The sequence below is a fragment of the Pocillopora damicornis genome, chromosome 1 (assembly GCF_964200805.1).
Source record: "Pocillopora damicornis chromosome 1, jaPocDami1.2, whole genome shotgun sequence".
Classification (NCBI taxonomy): domain Eukaryota; kingdom Metazoa; phylum Cnidaria; class Anthozoa; order Scleractinia; family Pocilloporidae; genus Pocillopora; species Pocillopora damicornis.
In genome coordinates, this window is record NC_142670.1 from 6,127,923 (window position 1) to 6,150,245 (window position 22,323).

At 37.1% G+C, this 22,323-nt stretch overlaps 3 protein-coding genes across 6 annotated transcripts in view; 1 reads left to right on the forward strand and 2 right to left on the reverse strand.

The window, feature by feature from the left end:
- The window catches only part of LOC113678045 (replication factor C subunit 1-like), a 249,540-nt gene that overhangs the window by 162,102 nt on the left and 65,115 nt on the right, over positions 1-22,323 (reverse strand). The window contains exon 1 of one of the 3 annotated variants that reach the window (XM_089184563.1): positions 485-596. The exons of the other annotated variants lie outside the window; for them this stretch is intronic. The gene's annotated coding sequence lies outside the window, so the exon portion shown is untranslated. Of the gene's footprint in view, positions 1-484; positions 597-22,323 lie in introns of those variants that run through there. 3 annotated transcript variants of the gene reach the window in all.
- LOC149051599 (uncharacterized) lies at positions 660-5,727 on the forward strand. Of its 2 annotated transcripts, XM_089185926.1 has the most exons (4): positions 676-822; positions 2,544-2,597; positions 2,818-2,903; positions 3,696-5,727. In XM_089185926.1, the coding sequence occupies exons 1-4, from the start codon at positions 788-790 to the stop codon at positions 3,953-3,955; spliced, it is 435 nt and encodes a 144-aa protein (XP_089042052.1). In that variant the 5' UTR covers positions 676-787; the 3' UTR covers positions 3,956-5,727. The 2 variants fall into 2 exon arrangements, with proteins under 2 accessions (XP_089042053.1, XP_089042052.1); XM_089185927.1 differs by lacking the exon at positions 2,544-2,597 and having other exon boundaries at positions 660-822.
- Positions 13,648-20,585, reverse strand: LOC149051600 (polycystin-2-like protein 1). Its single transcript, XM_089183989.1, has 3 exons — positions 17,952-20,585; positions 17,104-17,272; positions 13,648-16,621 (listed from the first exon to the last, which is right to left on the reverse strand). Exons 1-3 carry the CDS (start codon positions 18,858-18,860, stop codon positions 14,946-14,948), a joined length of 2,754 nt encoding a protein of 917 aa, XP_089040115.1. The 5' UTR covers positions 18,861-20,585; the 3' UTR covers positions 13,648-14,945.

A 22,323-nucleotide genomic window follows, 5' to 3' on the forward strand; every position in this document is an offset into this window, starting at 1 on the left:
TAAACTCCTAGATGTAATTAACATGATGTAACTTCTTCCTAAAATATCTAAACAATATTCAACAAAAGGGTAATGAAAAAAGTTATCTTGACCTAACAAAAAATTCCTATAACAAATGCACAAGGAAACGTCTAGAAACAAGTGGGGAGAATTAGCAAACAGATCTTGAGAGTTAAGAAATGAGACAAAATTGCTTCATTTAATGACCTTGTTTAAGATAAAAGAGGCAAAACACTGTAACTTATCAGCCTCACTCAGCTACCCTGACATACTCAGACAAACTATTGAAAATTACACCTACAAAGTTAGTTAACACACAGTACCATACCATTTCCCACATTCCAGCCCAGAAAGATACCTTGGATTAGATAATTATATGTAGTGGAATGAAACTCTTGGTTAAAACTTGTTGTAAAATTACCTACCATGTGCTAAATAAAAGATTCATGACAGATGAAATTTTACCATGTATGGCAATACATACCAATTTTGGCGAAATTCTGCCGCTGAGAACCAAAACGACTAACAAACTATTAGTAAAGTGATGTGTTCAAATCACTCTCCTACATTGCGGGCCATCTTTGAAAATCTCTTGTACTTCAGTCAGCGGTCACCAACCTAGCTAGCTTCCAGACTCCTACTATTTCTCTTCCGCTAATTTTCTGAGAAAGATAAGGGGTCACAAGATAACCATAATCTAATTCAAATTCGCGGAACCACACGAAAGGAACCGTCAGACGAGGGAGGTTGAACCACGTGCAGTTGCCCCAATAGATTGCTTTGGAAAATGGCAAATAGATCCGCGGAGAACACTTCTCAGGGGTACGTACTCTGTTGTAGATGTCGATATTTCCATGAATGAATGCGCCCTAGATTCGCGCCCGCTCGTTCTGCGATTTGGGTTCTTTCGTTGCGCTGTCGTCTCCTCGAGGTATGTCGTTTGTTTATTGAAAAATATTCAAATTCGCAGCATGAAATTTGCAAAACGTTATTTGAAGTTTTATACGCTGTTATTCAAAAACAATTTCATGTAGTATAAAATGACTCTATAGAATAAAAAAAAACTACGTATAAAAGTTCTAGCGATTGGACTTGAATGGAATGAATGTGGTCGTGTACATTTTCCCAAACTTAAAATTACACTGGTTTCTAAATTGTGTTTGCTTGAGTGGTAGCAGATGATAGTGTTTATGCGCAGAGTTGGATACAACTGAGTCTAAGAGTTAACGTTTGTAACACTGTTCTTTGCGTCTGTCCAAAGATCTGATGTCATACAATGCATTTAGTCTCTATTGTAAAACTAGACTCGACCATATCTCCGGAATTTTATAGGGCTTACTGCGATTTGATAAACGAGACGAAACGAACTGAAAATATCAACATCTCCGTGGTGTTCTTTGCTGAATCTTCACTATGTTCGCGAAGAGATCAAATCCTCTTCTGTATTTGTGAGCTCGTAGTCGATGAATAATTCGATTGCGTGACATGACACCTTCCTTAAAAAATATCGCGTGACTAAAGTTGTTTTGCAGCATGTTTCTGATTATAATGATAAAAAAAGTTTTCGTTGAGGTTTCAATAATAATAATGGTTGTTGTGTTATCATTTGTGTGATTTATGGACTGAACTGACCGATTCATCCGTAAGGGGGGCATTGGGATTTTCGATATTTTTTTAAGATCGGTCTTTGTGCCAAAGAATTTTGGTTTTTCGGATTGGGTATTCATTAAGGATTTTCCGTCCTTTAGCATATGGTTTTCGGTTTTCGTCATAAATACTTGTCTTATGGGCTTCGGATTTGGTTTCCAATGTGGTTTTCGGATTTTCCTATCTGGATTCCGGTTTCTCTTCGATTTAATCGGCCATTATGCGCCTCCACTGATCTCGAGTTGCCGCGAAACCTCTGTATGCTCCACTTGTCAACACTGTATCGGATCGATCAGGGTTTTGAAAACTGAGATGTGAACACTTAAAGATTTTGACGGTTTTGCATGAGGTTTTCGGTTTTGATCGAATCTTTTTGCGGTTTTGAGGTTGTGGATAATTTTTTTGACAGCTTAGAGGTTTCTAATAGACCCTCTCATTCTTCCGTACAGTGGAGTTCCACACGGGTTCTTGTTTTGCAAATTGAAAATCTCTCTTTCTAAAATTACAGATCATCATTTTCGTTCTGTTCTGTGTCTTAAATTACAGTAGGCCTCGTTCAGTTATTTCCTCTGAAATTGTATGTGGATTTTTTTTTTATAATTTTCAATTTGTTATTATTATTTTTATTGTTCTGGAAAGGAAGAGCAGTTGTCTTTCTCACTTCACACTTGAATTTGGTGTCTGTGCTAGGAAGCTTGTTCCTGCATTTGTCTGCACTGTCATCTATTAGCTTTGTAATTTTCCATTCCAGCGTGAATTTTCAATGTTCTGTAACACCTGTCTTTTTTTATTGAAACCTAAAAATGTAACAAATTTATTTTAATCCAAAGATGTCTTTGTGATTTCATTTTTTGAGACATGTTGAGAGATTTTCATTCTCAAAATTATCAATTTAGGTGCCCATCATTATCAAAGAGAGTCTATTTGATTGTGGCTGTCTTCTTCCAGCTGTAAGTGAAATACTGAAGTAACTTTCATCAGACAATGATGACAAAATCGTTTACATGTAATAATAATTTGATTTAGCACCCCTCTGGAATAAGTGCCCCCCTCCCCCCTGTTTCATGTTAGAAACTTAGACAGGTGATGATGTTTTGCTAAAACTTCACTTGTAATTTCATGCTTGCACAACTGATAATTATTATTACATGTATTGTTATTATTTTTAAGCTTGTCATTATTTTTATACCGGCCTTTGTCAAGCAAAGGGTCAAATCTGGACTTCAAAACTGCAATGGATATCCTGGTTTGCTTATGTGAGTACAGAATTGATTAATAGAGCAAAAAGGTCAAGGCTTATATTGAAGGTCAACACCAATTAGTCTGATCATTGTGTACTTTTAAGTAGTTGTACCTAGGTCTAAGTGACACCTAGCTACTTGTAATACCAGGCAAGGGGATGTGCTGCTGGTTTGGGTGGCATTTTCATGATTTACTTAGCTATAACAGGGTTACATTTTCAATAGAGTTACTAGAGTGGGGACTAACACATATTCATTATTTGGAAAATTTTTGTACATCAAAATAAGGATTTACAAACAGGAAGGTTCAAACTAGATTGATATGTACCAGAATATTAATGCACTGAAGATGAAAAGTAAAGTGTTCTAGATTCACATAAACAAATGTGTCGCTTCATTTTAGGATCATGACCTACTTAAAAGACTTTGTAGTATAGCTAGATAGATGCATCTATAAACAGAAATTGACAAAGTTGGGATCACAAGTATTACATTTCTGGTAAAGTGACTCACTTAGTAGATGGGGTGTACAGTTGGCCACAGAATAGACTATAATAGGGCAGGTATTCCGAGAGGCCAGCAGCACATGGGTAGATGGGATCACAAAAGTAACATTTTCCACTTCATTGACCAAAAAATTCCCCTACCCCTAATCTACCAGGAAATTGTGCCATTTCAGTCAGAATATAAACACAGTGCAATAATATGAGGCATTCCCTTATCGAATGGGTCTAATGGGAGTGTATTTTTAAGTGAGCTTAATTTGGGTGCCCATGTTTTACTAAAGTTTGTGTGGTTTCCTTTCAGACCATTTGATTTTTTTAAGTGGTTTTGGCAACAGATTCACCATGGCTGTTATGTTTGGAGCCACTTCCAGCACATGCCTGAATATGTTTTTACAACTAAAAAATGGAATTTCTCAGATGCCTGACCCAGCTGGATGGGTGCAGGGTAAGTGGTCATACCATAGCAGCCTAATTTTGAATAAATTGAGTGTTTGTTTGTTTTGTTTTGTTTTTTCTCTCACTGTTAAAATCATTTTAAAGAGTATAGTAGCTATAGGTTAACTCAGTTTCCATGGGTCAGTATTATTTTATGAACAAATTTTAATATAGTTATTAAATGGAATTTAACATACAGTTTAAATGACTAAGAGCAAATACATGCATGGTCAGTAGTGTTTTCAGACATTTGGTTTATGTCTTAGCCAGCTGTTAGCGTCCGTGCAGTATTTGTTGCATTCTGTATAGTTTGCATCAGCACTGCTGTGGATGTTAGGGCCCTGGGGCTGTCCTCATCCAGCAGTATACCTTATCAGTGTATGTGTTGGTTTATCGTGTGCCCGTGTTGTGTTTGCTGTTCTGTAGTGTGGAATTCTTGTCCTTGAGGATAGCAGTTCTCGGTGTTTCCTCCCCTCAACCCCAACTGCAGGGTTTGTTTTGCAGGGTCTATTTCAGCAAGCTGCCACTTTAGCATTGGGTAGGCCATTTGGGTGTTCTAGCATCTTGGGGTGTGACTGTAGTTGCAGCTCCTGGGCCCCTTGGGCACCTAGCCTCCATTTGTGATGAGGGTGTGAACTTGATATTAAGTTATTTATTTGGAATATTTAGACAGGCTGGCTCAGTTCGGCTTTTAAAAGCAGTTGTAAATGTGGGCCCTATAAATGATAACAAGGCCACATTGGGGGCCACATTTGTTACTCTTTGTTGAAGTCTGTGAGTTGTTTTACTCTTTAACTCTCAAGATCTGATTATTAATTAATTCTCCCCTCTAGCTGCTGCACAATTGTATATTCATTAGTTATGAGAACTTTTCTGTTGGATCAAGAAAACATCTTCTACCTGAGAAGTCTGGGTATTCTCATCACCTGTTTGCAGGATAATGTAAGGATATTATAGGGAGAAGTTACCTGTTAATCATTTCTGGGAGTTAGAGGGTTACTTTCCCCTGCTTATAACCATTACAGAGAAGATGTAGGAGAGTATGGGGCCTATGGTTTATCATCCTTAGCCAAGAAGACTAGAACGTCTAACCATTTGCAGATGTTTTATCAAAGGCAGTACATTCTTCTCAGTTATTTTAAGACCTGAGTGTTGTGGTCTGGGGCTTGAACCCTCAAATACCAACAGAGCCATAACACCTTTGTGATGTAAAAAGAAATGACAAGGACACATCCAAACCGGTCGCTAGACACTTTAATCTGTATAATCATTCTTGGCAGCATATGGCACTTTGTGGCCTTTCCCTCCATCTAGGCAGTTCAGAGAGCCGCAAAACTCCAGAACAAAAATTTTCTTTCAAATAGGCACTCTTAAGCCACATAGTATCAACGAATGGTTTTCATTCAGCTAATATATTCTTGTTTTCTTGTCACCATATTCTGACCAATAGCATAGCTCCATTCTCTGCATATAAATACACACACAACCCACAATTCCTCCAATTGCTCCGATGAAGGGCTACTGCGCTCGAAATGTCAGCTTTTAAACCCTTTACTCTGGCCAATTTACATCATCAACTCAGTCAATAATACTAAATTACCCTGTTTCTTTAGAAATTTACCTCCTTTACCTGCACAGCAATCCAGCACTCAACATGAGCTAGCAGAAAAAAAATTCCTCTGTTTTAATTAGTTTTTCAGAATATTGTCACTGTTCTTGTATATGGGATCCTGTTCTACCCATTTTTTGCCTGTCTGACAACTGACAACAGACTGGCTGGGTCCTTGCTAGGTTTTCTTTATATTATGATCAGGTGAGCTGCTATTACTTTGTTTATGAATACCAATTTAATCAGATTGTGATTTTGTTTCTTAATTATCAAATACAGTTCTCAGAACTACACAATTGCCAATACTTAATTCAAATATTACTCTAAATGTGGAATACTGCTCTTGGCTTTGAAATAAGTGATGTTTGTGTTAATTTTGGACCATGTTTTGTACACATGTCCTGGTAAATAGGGAACACAGCATGGCTTACAAGTGAAACAATAGACTAATTTGGTTCTCTCTGCTTAATTAACCCTATCAGCCCCAAGGGTAGCCAGCATGTAAAAACCGTGGGGGTGGTCTATCTCCCCCAGGAAAAACCCAAAACAGAAACCAGTTCGTCTTTTTGAGTTTTGGGGTAGACCCTTTAAACTGGCAAAGTTTCATTGAAATCGGTGAGATGGCATGTAGCACGACTGCCTGGTGCTCTCGTGGACACGCTCTTAAAGGGATTGAACAAAACGGATCCAAATGTGATTATTTATCTAACTGTTCCCTCAGGCTTTAGGCGGGCGCTTGACTGTTTGTTTTTCCCTCGGTGTTTTTATAATCCCCTAATTCTTAAACGACTGTGAATATATGAAAGTCATACACCCCTTAACTCTTCTTCTCTTTTTGGAAAACAAGGAAGAGTAACTTCTATGTAGTTATTAAGTCATCAAAAAAAAAAAAAATGAAAAGAAATCAGCGGAGTACACCAATGCATGTGTGAAGTAAAACGAGTGACTCAGGCATCGCACCGCTCGGAATGATCCTAAATGATTGAGCCATTTTCTTCGCGCTGTTTGTTCTCTTTACGTGGCCCCACGTAAGAGTAAGTTCGCCCTCAGAGTAAATTAGCGCAAAAATAGATTCATCTGATCTTAGGAAACTTGCTGATTAAGCACCGCTATTTATAACCCCCTACCGCCGCAGTTCGCACTCGAAAAAAAAAACAAGAAATAAAAAATGGCTACCTTCTCGCAGTTCCTAACCGCTTGTTCGACGTGTTTCTATTTCGATAATTCAGATAACGTTTTTACCAACGGGAGTTTGTGAGTCTGTTGTAAACCGAGTTAGGCACATCTACATAATCGACTCCTTATTTCATTTGTTGAAATTCCTCTTCAATGATTGACTCTCCGTTGTAGTGACACTTGAAAACAAGGCCTATGGAAATAATCCGCATTTCTATCGCTAAGCTTTTTTCCTATAAATTGTCTACTCTGAGTAATTGTTCCTTAATCGCTGTTGAATGAAATTTGCGCAAGAGGTTATAATCTATTGGTTTATGCCATTTCCGGCTAATATAGCCCTTATCATATTGAATTCCTAATCATTCGATGTATTTCCATTCAAAAACGGTCATCCTTATCTTAGGGATGCGGAAAATAGAAGAATATTATAATAAAGTTCGGGTATAACGCGCGCCGTAATTGCGAAAAAAAAATTAAAAAATTAAAAAACGGGCAGACGTAACTGCTTCAAAAAAGATCCAATCATAAGGGTTTTTTTCTGTTGTTTTAAAATTAGTTGTTTATTTATTAAAACATTTACGTATTCATCTATTTATTCATTGAGCAACAACTTTGAATGTCCGCTTTAGCTGCTACTACTATTAGTATTATTTATTACGATACAATTTAACCGACAGAAAGAACAATATTAAACAACTTGTAATATTCTTATCGAGGAGCGACTGTTAAAGGAAGTACAGTATTTATCCTAAATAAACTTATTTAAGCCCATTAAAAACCATCTCTTAGCTCAACCCACTGACAAAATCTCACAGTTGTCTCCAAAGTTCCTCGAAATTATATCAACAATCTTCAAAGTAGTTGTCCCAGTAGTCTTACTTGAAGGGCAGCCATCAGCTGACTGAGCCATAAAAAATTTTAATTTTTAGATTGGTTTATTTCGATGAGTTTTGCCCGCAAACATACGATCGTCCAGAAAATAAACTTATAACTTACAATCACGAAGAAGACTGGTGATATTTACAACTGCATGAGTGCTTAAACAATAATAAACAGAATGACCTTTACCTGCAGATCGTAACTCAGACCGATCACAACCGACTAATCGCTGTTAACTAAGTGATTGTACTAAGTAATTGACTATTATTTCCAGTTTGCTGGATCCAGTTACCTAAGTTGTGCGATATTTCGATTCAAATTCAGCACAAGACTGCAATTCAACTGTCCATACAATGTCTATCTCACTTGATTTGACCTGTGAGCTCTTCCTTATGGAGGTGTCCTTTATCGAAGATAGAAAAACGATGTTCATCTTTCTTTTGAATCGTTCGTTGATCTGCAGATAGATGAGCGACATGAAATATGGTTCTTAGTACTCAGGTATTTATTGAAACACTACAACTTGATGATATGCAGTTAGTGTATAAACAGTTTTCTTTTCTTACCTGAGTGTTTCGCATGGAGTGTAGAGCGAAAATCAGGAAACCCTACAGAATAAACATTCCTTTTTACAATATTTAAATAAACTAGGCAAATATATTTTAAAGATTTACATATGTATGAAGAGAAATCTAAGAAGAAAAGAAAATTGCGTAACCCATACATGAGGAAGAAATCTGTTTTCTCTGGCATATTTAATAGCTTTTTGTTTTCATAATTCCAATAAATATCATGTAACAATTGTAATGTTGTATCGCCTGGTTAAAAAGTTTAATCGAGATTGAATGATTTTTGAGAGAAACCATTCAACACTCACCTGAGTAGAGTTGAGTATGGTGAAGATGTAGGCGAAAGCTTTATGCACAGGCAAAAGGAGACCAAATAGCCACGTGACACCCAGTAGGGGAATTATCACTAAGCATGCTTTGATGCCAAGTCTAGGAGTTAAAAACAACCAAAAAAACACCATTCTTTTTTTTTTCTTTTGACAAAAAATTGTAATTGTTAGAGATCGGAATGCCTTCCTGATTAAGGAATGAGGAGGTTAGGCGAATATCGCCTCACAGGAGCACATGACAATCTTTTCCACTGTTTAGTTTTAGTTTTATGATGTAAATCTTACCGTATTTGCTGAAAATGGTTGGCTTCTGCTATTGGCTGCACCAAATTGGTGATCTCTTTTATAACGCGTACGAGTATCAAGATGTTGAGCTGAAGAATACAATAGAAATAAATTGATTATTTAGAAATGGTTGTCAAAAAGCCAAGGCAGGAGAGGATCCTTGCCAAAGACGTCATTAGTTTGGTAAGGAGAGTGGAATGAAGAGTCATCTACAGGGAAAAGAACTCTCAGCCAGGGTACCTAGATTATGAGCTTGGATGCTCTGACAATGAGCAAAAGAAATCGCGAACAAAAGTGTCTAAACTAAATGAACTATGCAAAGTGAAGCCTCATGTTAAATTAGATAAATTCAATATCTTCTACTCTTCCTGCTCGTTTTATCTTTTTCAATGTTTTTATCATTTTTCAAATGAGTAACTTTAGCGCGAAAAACTCATCTTGGTATATCAATGCGAAACAGTGTTAGAAAATTAATATGGAGGATGGAGAAGCTATTTTTTTTTACACTATGTAGTAAAAGTTGGAGAATATTTGAAGCTATAATTTGGTGTTAGATCAAGGCAACAACTTCTACCTGATAAGTTTAAATATTCTCATCAGCTGTTTGCTGTTTAATGTAGGGATATCACAAGGAGAAGGTTCATGTTGATCACTTCTGGGAGTTAAAGGTTTAATCCGCTTTGTAAAGAGCAGAGAAAAAAGTCTTTTGGCAGATATTAGTCCAGGTGTACCAATCGCAATCACCAACACGAATCATTAACTCACAACTTCAATGAAAGCCACAAAGGCGGCGAATATCCAGGTCAGGTTGTTATTCGAGGAAAGCCAGCAACTAAACTCGAAGAAGTGAAAGACAAGAAAGAAAGCCAAATTTTCAGCGAATGAAATGATACCGATTTCCAACTATACACAAAAAGACAAAAGAAAGAATGCAATAAAATGAAACAAAAGAAGAAGAGCAATAAGAAACCGTTGAATTTCCTCACTATTTATCACTCGTATAGCTTTGTAACCCTTCTTTCCCGGTAGCGATGCTAAGTGGAATGGCCACCATGATCACTGGAAGACCTACCCATAAAGAAAGGAAGGAAATCGAAACACTTCAATGGATGACAACACCAGATTTTGTGACCCGAAAGCATGCATGGTTATAGCTACAAGTGCATGCTGTAAAATAATAAACTCACCCCATGAGATGACGTGATACATGTGCATCTTGGTGTTGATGTTGTAAACTTTCACAACGAAGAAGTAGAGATAAATTGCCTCGATCAGCATCCAACAGAAAGCGGCCATGAAGAAATACTGCATCAGAGCTGCTATTGTAACACAGGCAGCCTGTGAAAAGAAAAAGTTTTCGTATTCTTATCATGCTCCTTTCGACGATATTTACGGTGCAAAGAGTAAATTCATTCTATGGATAGAAAGAGAGGCCACTAACTTTATTTTCTGTGGCGTTTATTCCGGCGATGAAGATGATCTGTCCAGCTCCAAGGGACATAGAAACACTCAGTCGAATTTGAGGGAGAGGTTGACGAACATCTCTGATGAAAAAAAAGTAAAAAAACAATGAATTAGACAAAGGCAACAACAACAATAACATCAACACACACTGAGTACATCAGTACAACAAAATTGAATCAAAAGATACAGCAAAATATGGCTAAAGATATCAACTAAATCTTGAACTTGGGTCTTACGTATTTCTGTGTTGTGTGTTTTTGGGGAAAGGGACATACTATAAAATGAAAATAACATCACCTTTTGTTGACTGTTTTATTCCTGATAAGGTGATCTGTCAGAAGTAGGTCATGCAGATCCTTGTACACAAAAGCAACCACCAATGATCCTTAAAACCCCCGAGAATCAACAAAAAATAGGTTATCAAAAAAAAAATAATAATAATAATAAACCACAAAATTAAAATTGCCTTTAATTTTGTTTAATTGAAACTTAAATCTAAAATGGAAATGAAAGGAAATTGCGGCAAAAAATGCCAAAACTTTAGACAGTTTTTAACTGTTCCTCGAAGTAACCGGGATGGGCGCTTATTCATTTGGGCAACGACTTCACATGCTTAGAGCAAAGCAAATACTTGTGCCTTAAAGCTTTGTTTTTCCCAGAATCATCACCGAGAGGTCAAACGTATGGATTAGACATTTATTTGTAAGTTCAAGAAGTTCAAAATTGTCGCTTCTCGGAATAGATAACTACTATAAATATTTACAACTTATTCGATGCCGACATTTTGCGCGATATTATTCCAAGTCAAGAGAGTGCCGTTGGGAAACCATTCAAGTGTTCTTTATAACCGTCAGAAAAGTTTAATGAGCTAAGAAATTTGTTGCTTAAAAAAAGAAAAAAAAAAACTACAACAACAATAATATCCGTTTGATAGGTGCAGCCTTTTGTTGTTCCGCTCTTCGTCCGTATTTTTGCACTGTTGAACAGTGGAATACCGTGGGCTTGTTCCATTGCCAAAATATATGGCTTAAATGGCGTTGTAGCGGAGTGATAAAAAAGTCTCTTTTTCGAAAAATGACCCTATCATTATTTCAAAAAAAAAAAAGAAAAAAAATATGATTTGAGTGGAGATGAAAATTGTAAATGGAGACGGAAAACGTACAAATTTAGCTTTTTTTTCTTTTTTTCCAACTGCGTTGGAATTCATTAATTTACCTTCTACTGGGTTTTGGCGTCCATTTAGAAAATAAAATTCAACAACTGAAACCGATAAAAAATTCGAGGATGCAGGGAATTTCTTAAAGGGAAATAAAAGATGAACCCGTCACAAGCTGAACTGTTGCTGACGGCATTTATTATGATAAACACTTGTCCAAACTGGCCCTCTGTTTATCACAATTATTTTTTCGACTTAGCGTTTTTATAAAATGAGCACGAATGCAACTCCCATTTCTTTTCGTGTAAGATTGTTTAAGTGAAACGTCTGAATTAGTTTTAGTCGACGAACTCAATTCGTTTTTTTCGCGAAAAAGATCATATATAGCGTCTGTTTATTTCTCGGTTGACTTATGGTCACAGCAGCTTCATGAGGTAGGCGACTATGTTATCGTGTTCCTGAAACCTTATATAATATTTCTGAAAGGCTTTGCACTAAACGTCCATTAAGACACAACAATCGTGAATTATAACTGCCATTTCAATTTTAAAACCGCAAAACTGTTTCAAAAATAAAAATTATCTAGATCTAACCAGACACTATTTACTAAACATTTCCATAACATAATCAGAAGATGTAGTAGAGCTTCGGTTGTACTTACTCAGAGCAGAGTGTAAAAACAGCACTGTGAACATTTTACCGGATTGAAGCCCAATTCTTCAAGCTTATGATATAGAGAAGTTTCCCCCAGCAGATGCCAGTACGCTTATGCTATATAGTTCTTAACATAAAAAAACAACACCGACGAGACAGATTGTGTAACGTATTAACACTCTTTTGATGGCGGTAATATGACACATGATAATATTCAATGTGACTGAGAAACTATCAGAAGTGCTATTTAGCTTCCCGCAGACGGGAAGGGTTTCACCATGATGGCGGCCCACAGTGTTAGAGCCCCTTGTTGACATCAATGAAATGAAGTAATTTTTCGTGGACGCGTAAAATGCTCCTTATTGGGATCTGGGAGGGGGGGAGATGTTAGAGGGGGATCCCATGGTTTTAAGGGGGCAAGGTTGGGGATCAGTCGTCACCAACAAAGTACAAAAGGAGGACTAGAAAATTTCGGATAAAACCGTTGCGCAGTTTGTCAACGGGAAACGATTATGTCGCTAGTCGTGTTCAAATCAATTTGCATCGTATCTAAATAAATAAAAAGACATCGTAAAATGCACCAAACCAAACCTATTCTACCATTATAACATCCTCCCTGTGTCTTTCTCATAGAAACTTGGACAAGCACAAGGGGGGGAGGGAGAGGAATGAGTCAATTCGCTCGAGACCAGCAAAATTCTAATCCTACATACATATATACATCGTTCGAGTTTAATAGTAGCGTAGTGGTGCTAGTTTCTCAGAGCAAAGAAACTGTTTAAGTGAGTAAATAAGTAAGTTTTATTCATTGAAAACATTAATTCAATTTCATAATTATATTACAATAAATAAAACTATTGAATAGAGGATATTACATGGCCGCTTGGGTATACGATTTTTATCTTCGAGTGCTGAAAGTGTCTCACGATTGAGCGAAGCGAACGAGTGAGAGATACTTTCAGCACGAGAAGATAAAATTCGTATCTCCAAGCGGCCATGTCATGTTCTGTTTATTTTATAGATACTGATGAAATTCCTACAAAAGAACCGGCGCGCGCCTGAGCGGGAAGCTCTCTTGTAATTGGCTAATCCTGTTAGTTACCATGATGACACCAATATCCTCACACGTGAGCGATAAAAATAGTATCCTCACTGCGCGCGATGAAGATATACGTTTTTAGTAAAAGGAAAATTCCGGGTATTTCATCAGTATCTATATAATAAAATATAATTATTAAATAAGATTAGGGGCCCATAATAGGCTCCTGATAAAATAAATAAAGGATACTTGTTTCTTATCAATAAAATGATCATTATTATTCACAACAAGTATTCCAAAAGTCTTAAGCACAAATATCATTTTTAAAATCTTTAAAATCATAGAGGCTGGAACATAATCTTCCAAATCGTTTCATCTTTTTGCAGCAAAATATTACATGCGGAATGTATAACATAATTACGCTAAACTTTCCTAGTGTTACTCTGTTTTAAATGATATGAAGGAGTTCATATTTTTTTGCCATTGAATACGAACCATATTTATATACAATGAATAGCATCCGATCAAAAGTTGTATACAAGTTCTTCCTCTGGCATCAGCTTTAAAAAAACAAAGTGAAAAAAAATGATTGTTTGATTTTTTTCCTTTTTAACTCGTGAATTGCGCGCATGCGCAAGAGCGAGTTGTAGATACGATGTGGGGAATGGCATTCGCTCGCTCGCTCGATTGGTCGTTTCCTGTAAACATTTTTTCGATTTTAGGCTTTTGAGTGCATTTGATGGTTTTTGGCGAGCAAAAAACAAACGAAATGGTGACCTTTGTTGCTAAGAATAGTGGTGGGGTGACAAAGAAGCCAATGATAATCTTAAAAGAGTTTTTTTTTTTCGTTTTAGTTTCAACAAGCGGCGCCAGTGACTGGCAGGCATGCAAGGATTCACACTGAAATAACAGAACAACCTCCGTTTTTCATGAAATTGTAATTTACAATCCTTGAACTTGAAAACAATCCCAAGATTCATTGAAAATATCCTTTACTGCGAAGCGCTCGGAGTTTACAGATGTTCAAAAGATTTTTCTGCTACGGCGTGAGATTGAGGACAAAATCGATCATTACGCTTCGTATCGTGTGTTTTTCCTATGTGAAGCAACAAAAGATGCCGGCGACTAACGAAATTACAAGTTAACACGAAAATCAAATAACACCTAAACAAACAATTTTAGCTGCCGCTTTTCAGTGAATTTTTAAAGTACAATTTTCTTTTAAGTTTCAAGACAATTTGAAGATTCAAAATACATATTACGTACTAAAATGCGAAAGTTATACACCACAAAATTGATAAATAGGCTTGAAATGAAATTCTATCTTGTTATTGATTCAGTACGTTGCCTAGCGAAGATCCAAAATGACGGTGGCAGTCTTGGCTTAGTTATATCACTCAAAACTCGTTCCCGTTTGTCTCATTTGATAAAGAGGGAATCGTTAACGTTTTCATTAAGACAGTATTGCCTTGATTTTCTAATATTTACAATGATAGACAATAAATTTTACTTTTTACCCAACATTTACTTCCAACCTTTTCTTTTGAACCAGAAACAGAAATGATATACGTTTAAAACACATGATATCATCCACTCTTGTCAAAGGCAATAGCATGATCATTTCATTTGTAATGCCTTCTTATCCCAACGCCACTTTGTTTCTTTGCTACATTAGCGAACACTGAACTACTGCTCGTACTCTAGATATGACAATCAACCACAAAATTCCCTCAACCAGATGACATTAAACATAATCCAAAAAATCATGTGTCAATTCACGATTTTGCTCACAGAGCACTTTGATTTGTTATTAGCCACAATGCTACGACACGCTAGAGAATTACAGCTATTTCTTTGTGTGTCCGAGATGATTTATGCTTAACTGTCTGTTTTTTACCTTGATTTTCGATGAAGTGTTTTATTTTCCTTCACCTTTTCTTTTTACTCTCTCTCTACCTAGTAGTTATGAGCCTCTGCTTTTTTTTTAAATAAATAATCAAATTCTTCGTCTTCTGTTGTGAACCCTGAAACAATACTCTCCAGCCGCTGTAACAAGTCATGTTCTCTCTTACGTAATTTACGGAAGGAAGACTCGACGACATCCTCTCGAAATCTTACTTTCTTTTTTTCTCTACGTTTGCTGCAGTCGTCATTGCTTTCACCTCTCAGAGATTTTAACATGTTGCTTATCTTGTCGAACAATGCTTGTCTCCTTGTACTACATTGCTGTTTATCTATTGTTTCTCTGGATCTTTTCTTCCTCCAAGCTATGATAGCTTGACTTATTAAATCAAAGTTAAGATTGGAACTGTTCGTGGGGTCAAGGCCAACGTTTCCTGATTCTTTGTCCTTCAATTCTACTGATGTTTTGGAGGTTCTCGACTGTTTCAATATATTACTGATTGCATCATAAAATTCTTTTCTTTCTTTTGGGCTCGAGCGACGGTTCTCATTGATAAGTTCATACAGCTCACTTTCGCTCACGTTGTTCTTTGCATACAAAAGAGCATCGTTGATTATGCCGATAAAGAAGTTCATGCACAGAATAGTAAGAGTGAAGAGAATTAAGAAGGTGAATATTTTGGCGTATGTGGTGTTAGCCTCCGCTAATTCATTGATTGGTCTAGCTTTCACTCGACCAAGAGTTAGCTCGAGCTGGAAATAAGCTCCTTTCAGCACCGAAGAGTAGCGCTGACATACAGAGCCAAACATCAAGACACCGAAGTGCAAAAATGCTACAAAGAAAATGGATAAAACAATGATAAACGATGACAAAGATCGCGCGGATATCTTCAACGTTGTGGAGAATAGAGCATCATAGTTGTTGAAGCGAATGATTCGCAACAGCTTGGTGGTGACGATGAAAGTAAGAATTCCAAGTACGACTTTTTCTACTTCTTGGCAAGTGATAGCTTCTCGGAAACTTAGATTTGCGTCAATGTTTTTATGCAGTTTGCATATGCTTGAAATGGCTCTATTTCGTCGCATTATGTACATCACCACGGAAATCAGAGAAAAAGTAATTTGGAATATCTCGACCCAATTCCACATTGACTTGAAATATCGAGAACGAAGATTGTACAGTTTGAAAGTTTCTCTTCCAAAATACAGAAAAATGAATAGAATGTACAGAAACAAGCAAATCAAATAAAACTGATGCGAGGGTGCGCCCGTAGAATCAAGTGAAAGAACACGAGTTTGCATGGAGGCTGCTCTCAGTCTAGATGCATCAACTTCATAGAAGTATGTAGCAACACCTAAAATATTTACCGACGGATTGAGTGTCGAAAACTCTGCCAGGACAACTCTGGTTTGCCTGTCAAGCCAACCGTTGTTTTGTAAATTTGTTAATAGGCTGAATGCCGTATGGCTATCATAACCGAGGTCTGCTACAAATCCTCCTCCATCATAAAAGGAGAACTGTCCCCACCTAGGTGTAGTGTCGGTTTCTTCGGCATGTTGATATCGCCATGGCTTCGGGCAAAGTTGTAATAACTCGTGATAAATCGTAGCATTGTCGATAGGCCTCCAGCCTGGTTTGTAAAAGGCGGTCTTCTCTTCGTTCTTCGTCGAGTATACCTTGAAACATTCTTGGAACGATTTCTCCATATAGTTTAGGACTTTACATTGCGCTAAAAGTTGGAAAACAAAAGATATCATGATTAGGAAGTTTTTTTGGGTATTTATTTCACTCAGCGATTTGTCACATTTCGAACTTTTTAATAACTATGGACATATTTTTTAAGGAGAATTAAAGTTGTTTTAGAAGCCTTCAAAGTAGCATCTGCCGACGGAGCAAACGAACGCCGCCATTAAAACCCAAATTTAATTCAAGTGCATAAAAAAACGCAGCTACCCTAAACACTCGTCTACATAATTGTTAGAATGGTCAGCAGTCGAGAAAATTGTTACCGATGCATGTTCCATATGTAATCATTAAGAATTTCAATAATCTATTGTTTAACTGTACACTGACTTAAGTTTGGATACTGATTGTCTCTCTATCACACTAAATTAAACATTTATAACTATAAAATGCAAAATGGTGTGTGTGGGTAAATAGCGGTTTCACTAAAATGCAAAAAAGTATTATTCTAAATGGAAAAAAACTTACTCGCTTTCACTCTAAGTTGCCTTACTCGAGCCATTCCGACGAGAAGAGAGTGTTTATTACCAATATAAATTGTTTGCTTGTCCTGTTGACCGTTGTACCATCTGCCGGAAAACACTCCTGGGATGAAAACACGCTGTAACCAGCTCCAGTACATTGTATTGTTTGTCACCTGAATACAAGATCATTGGGTTAGATGAACAAATTAATTAATTAATTAATATTTATATGTATGTATATATATATATATATATATATATATATATATATATATATATATATACGCAATCATCAGACAGATAAATATATATATAATTTTTATTATTATTATTATTTTTTAAATATAACGGCATGGATAGACCAGCAAAGTTTGAGTCACACAAGCGAGTTAGCATCTATAGGCGTGTTTTAGACCATCATTCTCACATGCGTATTTCCATTGCAGCCATCCCCTCAAATATTATGTTTGCATGAGATGGTAGCCACTTTCTGGCACTTCTCCTATGGCAGAATTGAACGCCAATCTCTTAATGGGATTACATTACTATCGCTTGGAATTTCCTTCTAGTCCCAAATTTGGGTCTCACACACTTACATATCTCTTGTACCCTAATTCTAAAGGGATATTCCCATTCAAAATATCCATTTCAAGGGCAGAAAATGCCTTAGTCACTCACTGAACGTCTGTAAAGACGGAAAAAAATTCCAGTTCTTGATGAGGCAGGCAAAGCAAAATTTTCCTTCATGTATTTGATTTTCAACCTCCATGAAAACGAAAAGTTGTAAGATAAATTAAACACGCGAATTTCTGCAACGGAGTTATTATGTATAATCAAATAATGTTTACTTACCTTGCCGAAATTTTTTAGTCCATCTCGGATTGATTTTGTCATCAAGTACCGATGGTCATTTCTGTTTCCATAGCACACTGCCATCAACAAGAAAACAAAGACCAAGTAGAAAACCAACTCTGTGAAATAACGTGTCAGGTTCTGTTTCCTAACTCGTCGTCTCCTCATCTCTTCCACCTCTGATAACTGCGGCGCCCAAAAATGTTTCTTATAGTACCCAATTTTAACTTGCTGAGGGCTTTCGCAGGTGTTTACTATTGATCTCTTCGCCTTTATCTTTAGAATGGCCGCCAATGTTAAAGCTGTGAAGAACACCTTTACTGGTTCCTTGATAGTTACGTCCTGCGCGAATGAGATAAGCATCGAAGATAGCCACTGCTCACTGACACTCTTTTTCCAAATTAGACTGTAGAGAATTGAAAACGCAGGCGAGACAGTACAAGAAAAAAACAACAAACACCAAGCGATACCAGAGATCAAGGTACCTTTAAGACAATAATCATTGTTCATCTCAGACTTTTCAGCTCCTTTCTGAAACAGAAACACTATGAAAATGTTTATGGGTGTCACAACAAGCGCACTTTCAATTCCAGTCACCACTTGTCTCCACGACATTTTCAAAGGTCCGACTTGGATAGGCTGTTCATATTTGCCCTCTAAATTATAGAACATCGCGTTAGTTAACATGGCTGTCAAAAGCACTGAGAGGCAACATGAAAGCCGCTGTACTCTTGTAAAGCGGCTTCTTCTTAGCTTGACTGCTACTGAAATCCAAATATGCCACTCCGCAAGGCCTCTTCGCCAACGTCTTGCAACTTCATTGCCAAAATCCAGATGATTTGAGGATTTGTCGATTATTCGCTCGATGCGCCCATCTCCGCGCTCTAGAGCAAACCACTGGCTGGTCATGAATTTCCACGACTGCTGGGATTGTACATCCCGAATCAGAATTTCCTCTAAGTACCAAGAGGGATTATCTCCAAAATTATCATGCCCAATCTGCACTCCTTGGATCGAACCAAGTGATTTGTTAACGTAAAGTACAAAAACATCTGAATTACCTCGAGAGAACAACGTATTAATTGCATCAGGCTCTTCTTGACTAAGCTGAAGAACACCACTTTTTCTATCAGAACCGTAAATCTCCAAAGCAACATGAGCAGTCGTGCCTGAGTTTTTCCAAGCTCCTGTAGTGATCTCTATAACATATTCATAGGTGCTGCTTGAAGATGATGGAAGTTGGATGGGTAATTCCCTCTAGAAAAACATGATAATGCATAAATCATTTACACGGCTAGCTGATTTATATTCTTAATTCGCTTTCTGGTCACAGTCCGAAAAAAATAAAATAACATAAAGAAAGAAATGGTCAACCCTGAAAGTGGTTTAATTTAACGGACTATCATTTCAATTTTAAACTTAAATATCTTTTAAGATATGTTTAACGAGTTCGTTGGGAATCAACATATTCGTACATTATCTAGGTAACAGATTATGAGAATATTCAAACTGATCAGGTAGAAGTTGTTATGTTGATCTATTAGCAAATTATCATGACTTATTTACAAAAAATTGTATAGCAACGGGAGGGAGAATTAACAATCAGATTAAGAGAGCGAAAGGGTTATACTGCAGAGCATGCTCCGCTAAAACAACGGTCCTAAACAAAAAATCTGGTTCGACACTTACATTTTTCGCGTCTTCCATATCGAATTTCCTTACGATAACAAGAACAGCCACATAACACAGTAAAACCACCGCAATAGCCACGATTACAGCAATATTTCCAGTTTCTGATAATCGCTGGAACTCGACTAGAACCTTGTCCAAGTCAATATGATTCGGTTCAACTAAGAGACTTCCCCCAAATGATGTCAAGTGGCTACAGCTACAGTTTAAAAATCCATCTGATTCTGCTAAAACCTAAAATTATAAAATACAAGGAAGATTAACATTTTGGCTGTCACCATTAATCACACTGTATCTTTTCTGCTTTAAGGTGCTGCCAAGCCCCGGCAGGTTAACAAATTGATTCGACTTTTGACTGAAAATGTTCTCTGATCAAAGATTAGCCTGAATTCAATAATAAGCTTAATGAGTAAAGATTATTACAGTACAACAACACTTTTGCAAACAATACTCAGGAAAGCTCAAATTATGTGAATTTTGTTGAATGCAATGCCAAATTATAGAAAAAAGATTGTGCTGAAAATCGTCATTTAATTTTTCGCTTACTCGACAGCCAGATGATATCCACTTGTCAAATTTTTCTGACCAGTAAACGCAACTACCTAAGGCCACCTTCAGAGTGTAGTTCTGGTCTGTTGTGGAATCATAAACTGGTATTACAGGGACACTTTCACTCTGGGGTGAGGTGGGTGGTGGATCTTTGACTTCGATGCAGGAGCGCTTCCTTCGCCCTCCACCAAAACAAGACCTTTTCTCCCTTTTGTTAGATAAGTTCACTGTGGCATTATAATTTTTGAAGCCGAGAAAGTATTTCCCAGGACGCTCAGCCAGAACTTGTATCGGTGCATGTGGATTCAAGGAGCAGACCGTTTGCCCTTCACTTTTGTCATGTGCGCTTATCATCCAAACACACTTTCTGTCATGAGAGATGGTGGCATTGAGGTCGTAGTCTTGAGTTGTCGGTCGCTGACCAAAACGCATATAGACAAACAGATGTACGGTTGGATCTTGAGGTTTGATTTCCAGCATCAGCAAGGTGTTTTCATACTTGACTTTTATCTCGTGGAAACGTAGAACATCGTTCCTTGTGAAATACCGTGACTTTTCTGAAGCAGAGATTTTCTGAAGTTTTAAAGGCGTAACGATAACAATGTCTTCCGTGAGATTTGATACTTTAATAAACTTGCTGTCGTTGTTTTTCAACTGCAGGGTTACAACATCCGAGCCAACTCGCTCCTTTGTGGCGTCCCAAGTGTAAGGGTTGAAAGAAAATGAGAGCATCTAAAAGAAGAAAAGTAAAAATATTGCTTGTTTGTTCTTGTGCACTGTTATAGTTGAACACGTAAACAAGATACTCCATCTTATTATTAATTACAAGTTATCATAAGTTGAGGGCAAAATAAGACTGAAAATTTATTTGAAAAACAACGAATCATAAATAACATTCATGTGGTCACCTATTACTAAGTATTTTCATAGCCAGTTTCACGAAACCGGAATAAAAAAACGACGACAGTCGGTTGAGGGAGATCTGATCCTGTTATCAACTCGGTTTTAAGGTTTAGTTCAGGCGATCTTAAGAAAATCAAGCTTGATTTGATTCTTTTACATTGAAATATGCCTGTACCCTACCTGAACATCTACAAAACTTGTTTTGTTTACTCCAGAGAGTAACGATTGGCTCTTAGAAGGTAAGATAAACCGGCCTTTTCCTGCTTTTATTTCCAGTCCTGAAAGTCTTTGGACGCTAAATCTTCCGAGTGTCATAGAAAGTTGTCCTACTGTAAATGGCATCGTTCTTTCATCCTTTACTGTCAAGGCTAACAATGAGTCTGCAACTTTCTCGAGGATCTCCATTGAAGTCTTCACCAATAGTTTACCCTATACAAATTGCATAAATGGAAGAATGTGGGCATATTGTGGATTTTTGCAAGCTTAAAACAAATAAACAAACCAAGGTCCAAAATCTGAATGAAGAAGGGAGTAACGGTTAAGTTAACAGCAATTTGCAATGGACCATTCACAAATGAATAAAGTCTAATGATTATGCTTGCATGCATAAATACGTTTTCAAAAGTCTATTTTATTCGTAGACTTTTCGACATCACCTAAATGAACATTACAATACCTGTTGTTGAAAACTTGACTTGGAGTCTTCTGATGCAGTCACTGCTGTTGCCCTCAACACGGTATTTAGACATGAAGCCAAGTTTTCTGCTGATTGCTTTGTCAGCGGTATGTCTGCCACGTCTTGTCTCTGGGCAAAAGACCATAGCCGTGACGTCATTGAACTAAGAGCAGATAAGGAGAAATTCTGTGGAATGCAAATAAATATAAACGGAAGCTAAAAGAATATCAGCTATCAGATTCCTTTCTAGTGATCTTTTTAGAGATAATTTATGGCGAATTAGTTAAAGTAAATACAAAATTATATATTGGTTCATTTGATAACACAACAGTTGCTTGCTGTTCATGCTTGTTCGTTTCCGTTTTCTTCGTCTTTGCTGTTCTTGTTATTGTTGTTGCTTCTTGAGCCTTTCTGGCTAAATAGTGTCATGGTATAAAAACTTGACGCAACAACCAATGCTAGGCCAGCCCCAATCAACTTACCAGAGACTGGTGGGGCACTTTCTCTAGAACATGAAGAGCAGAACCGATAACTGATGACTTTTGCAGCAGGTCG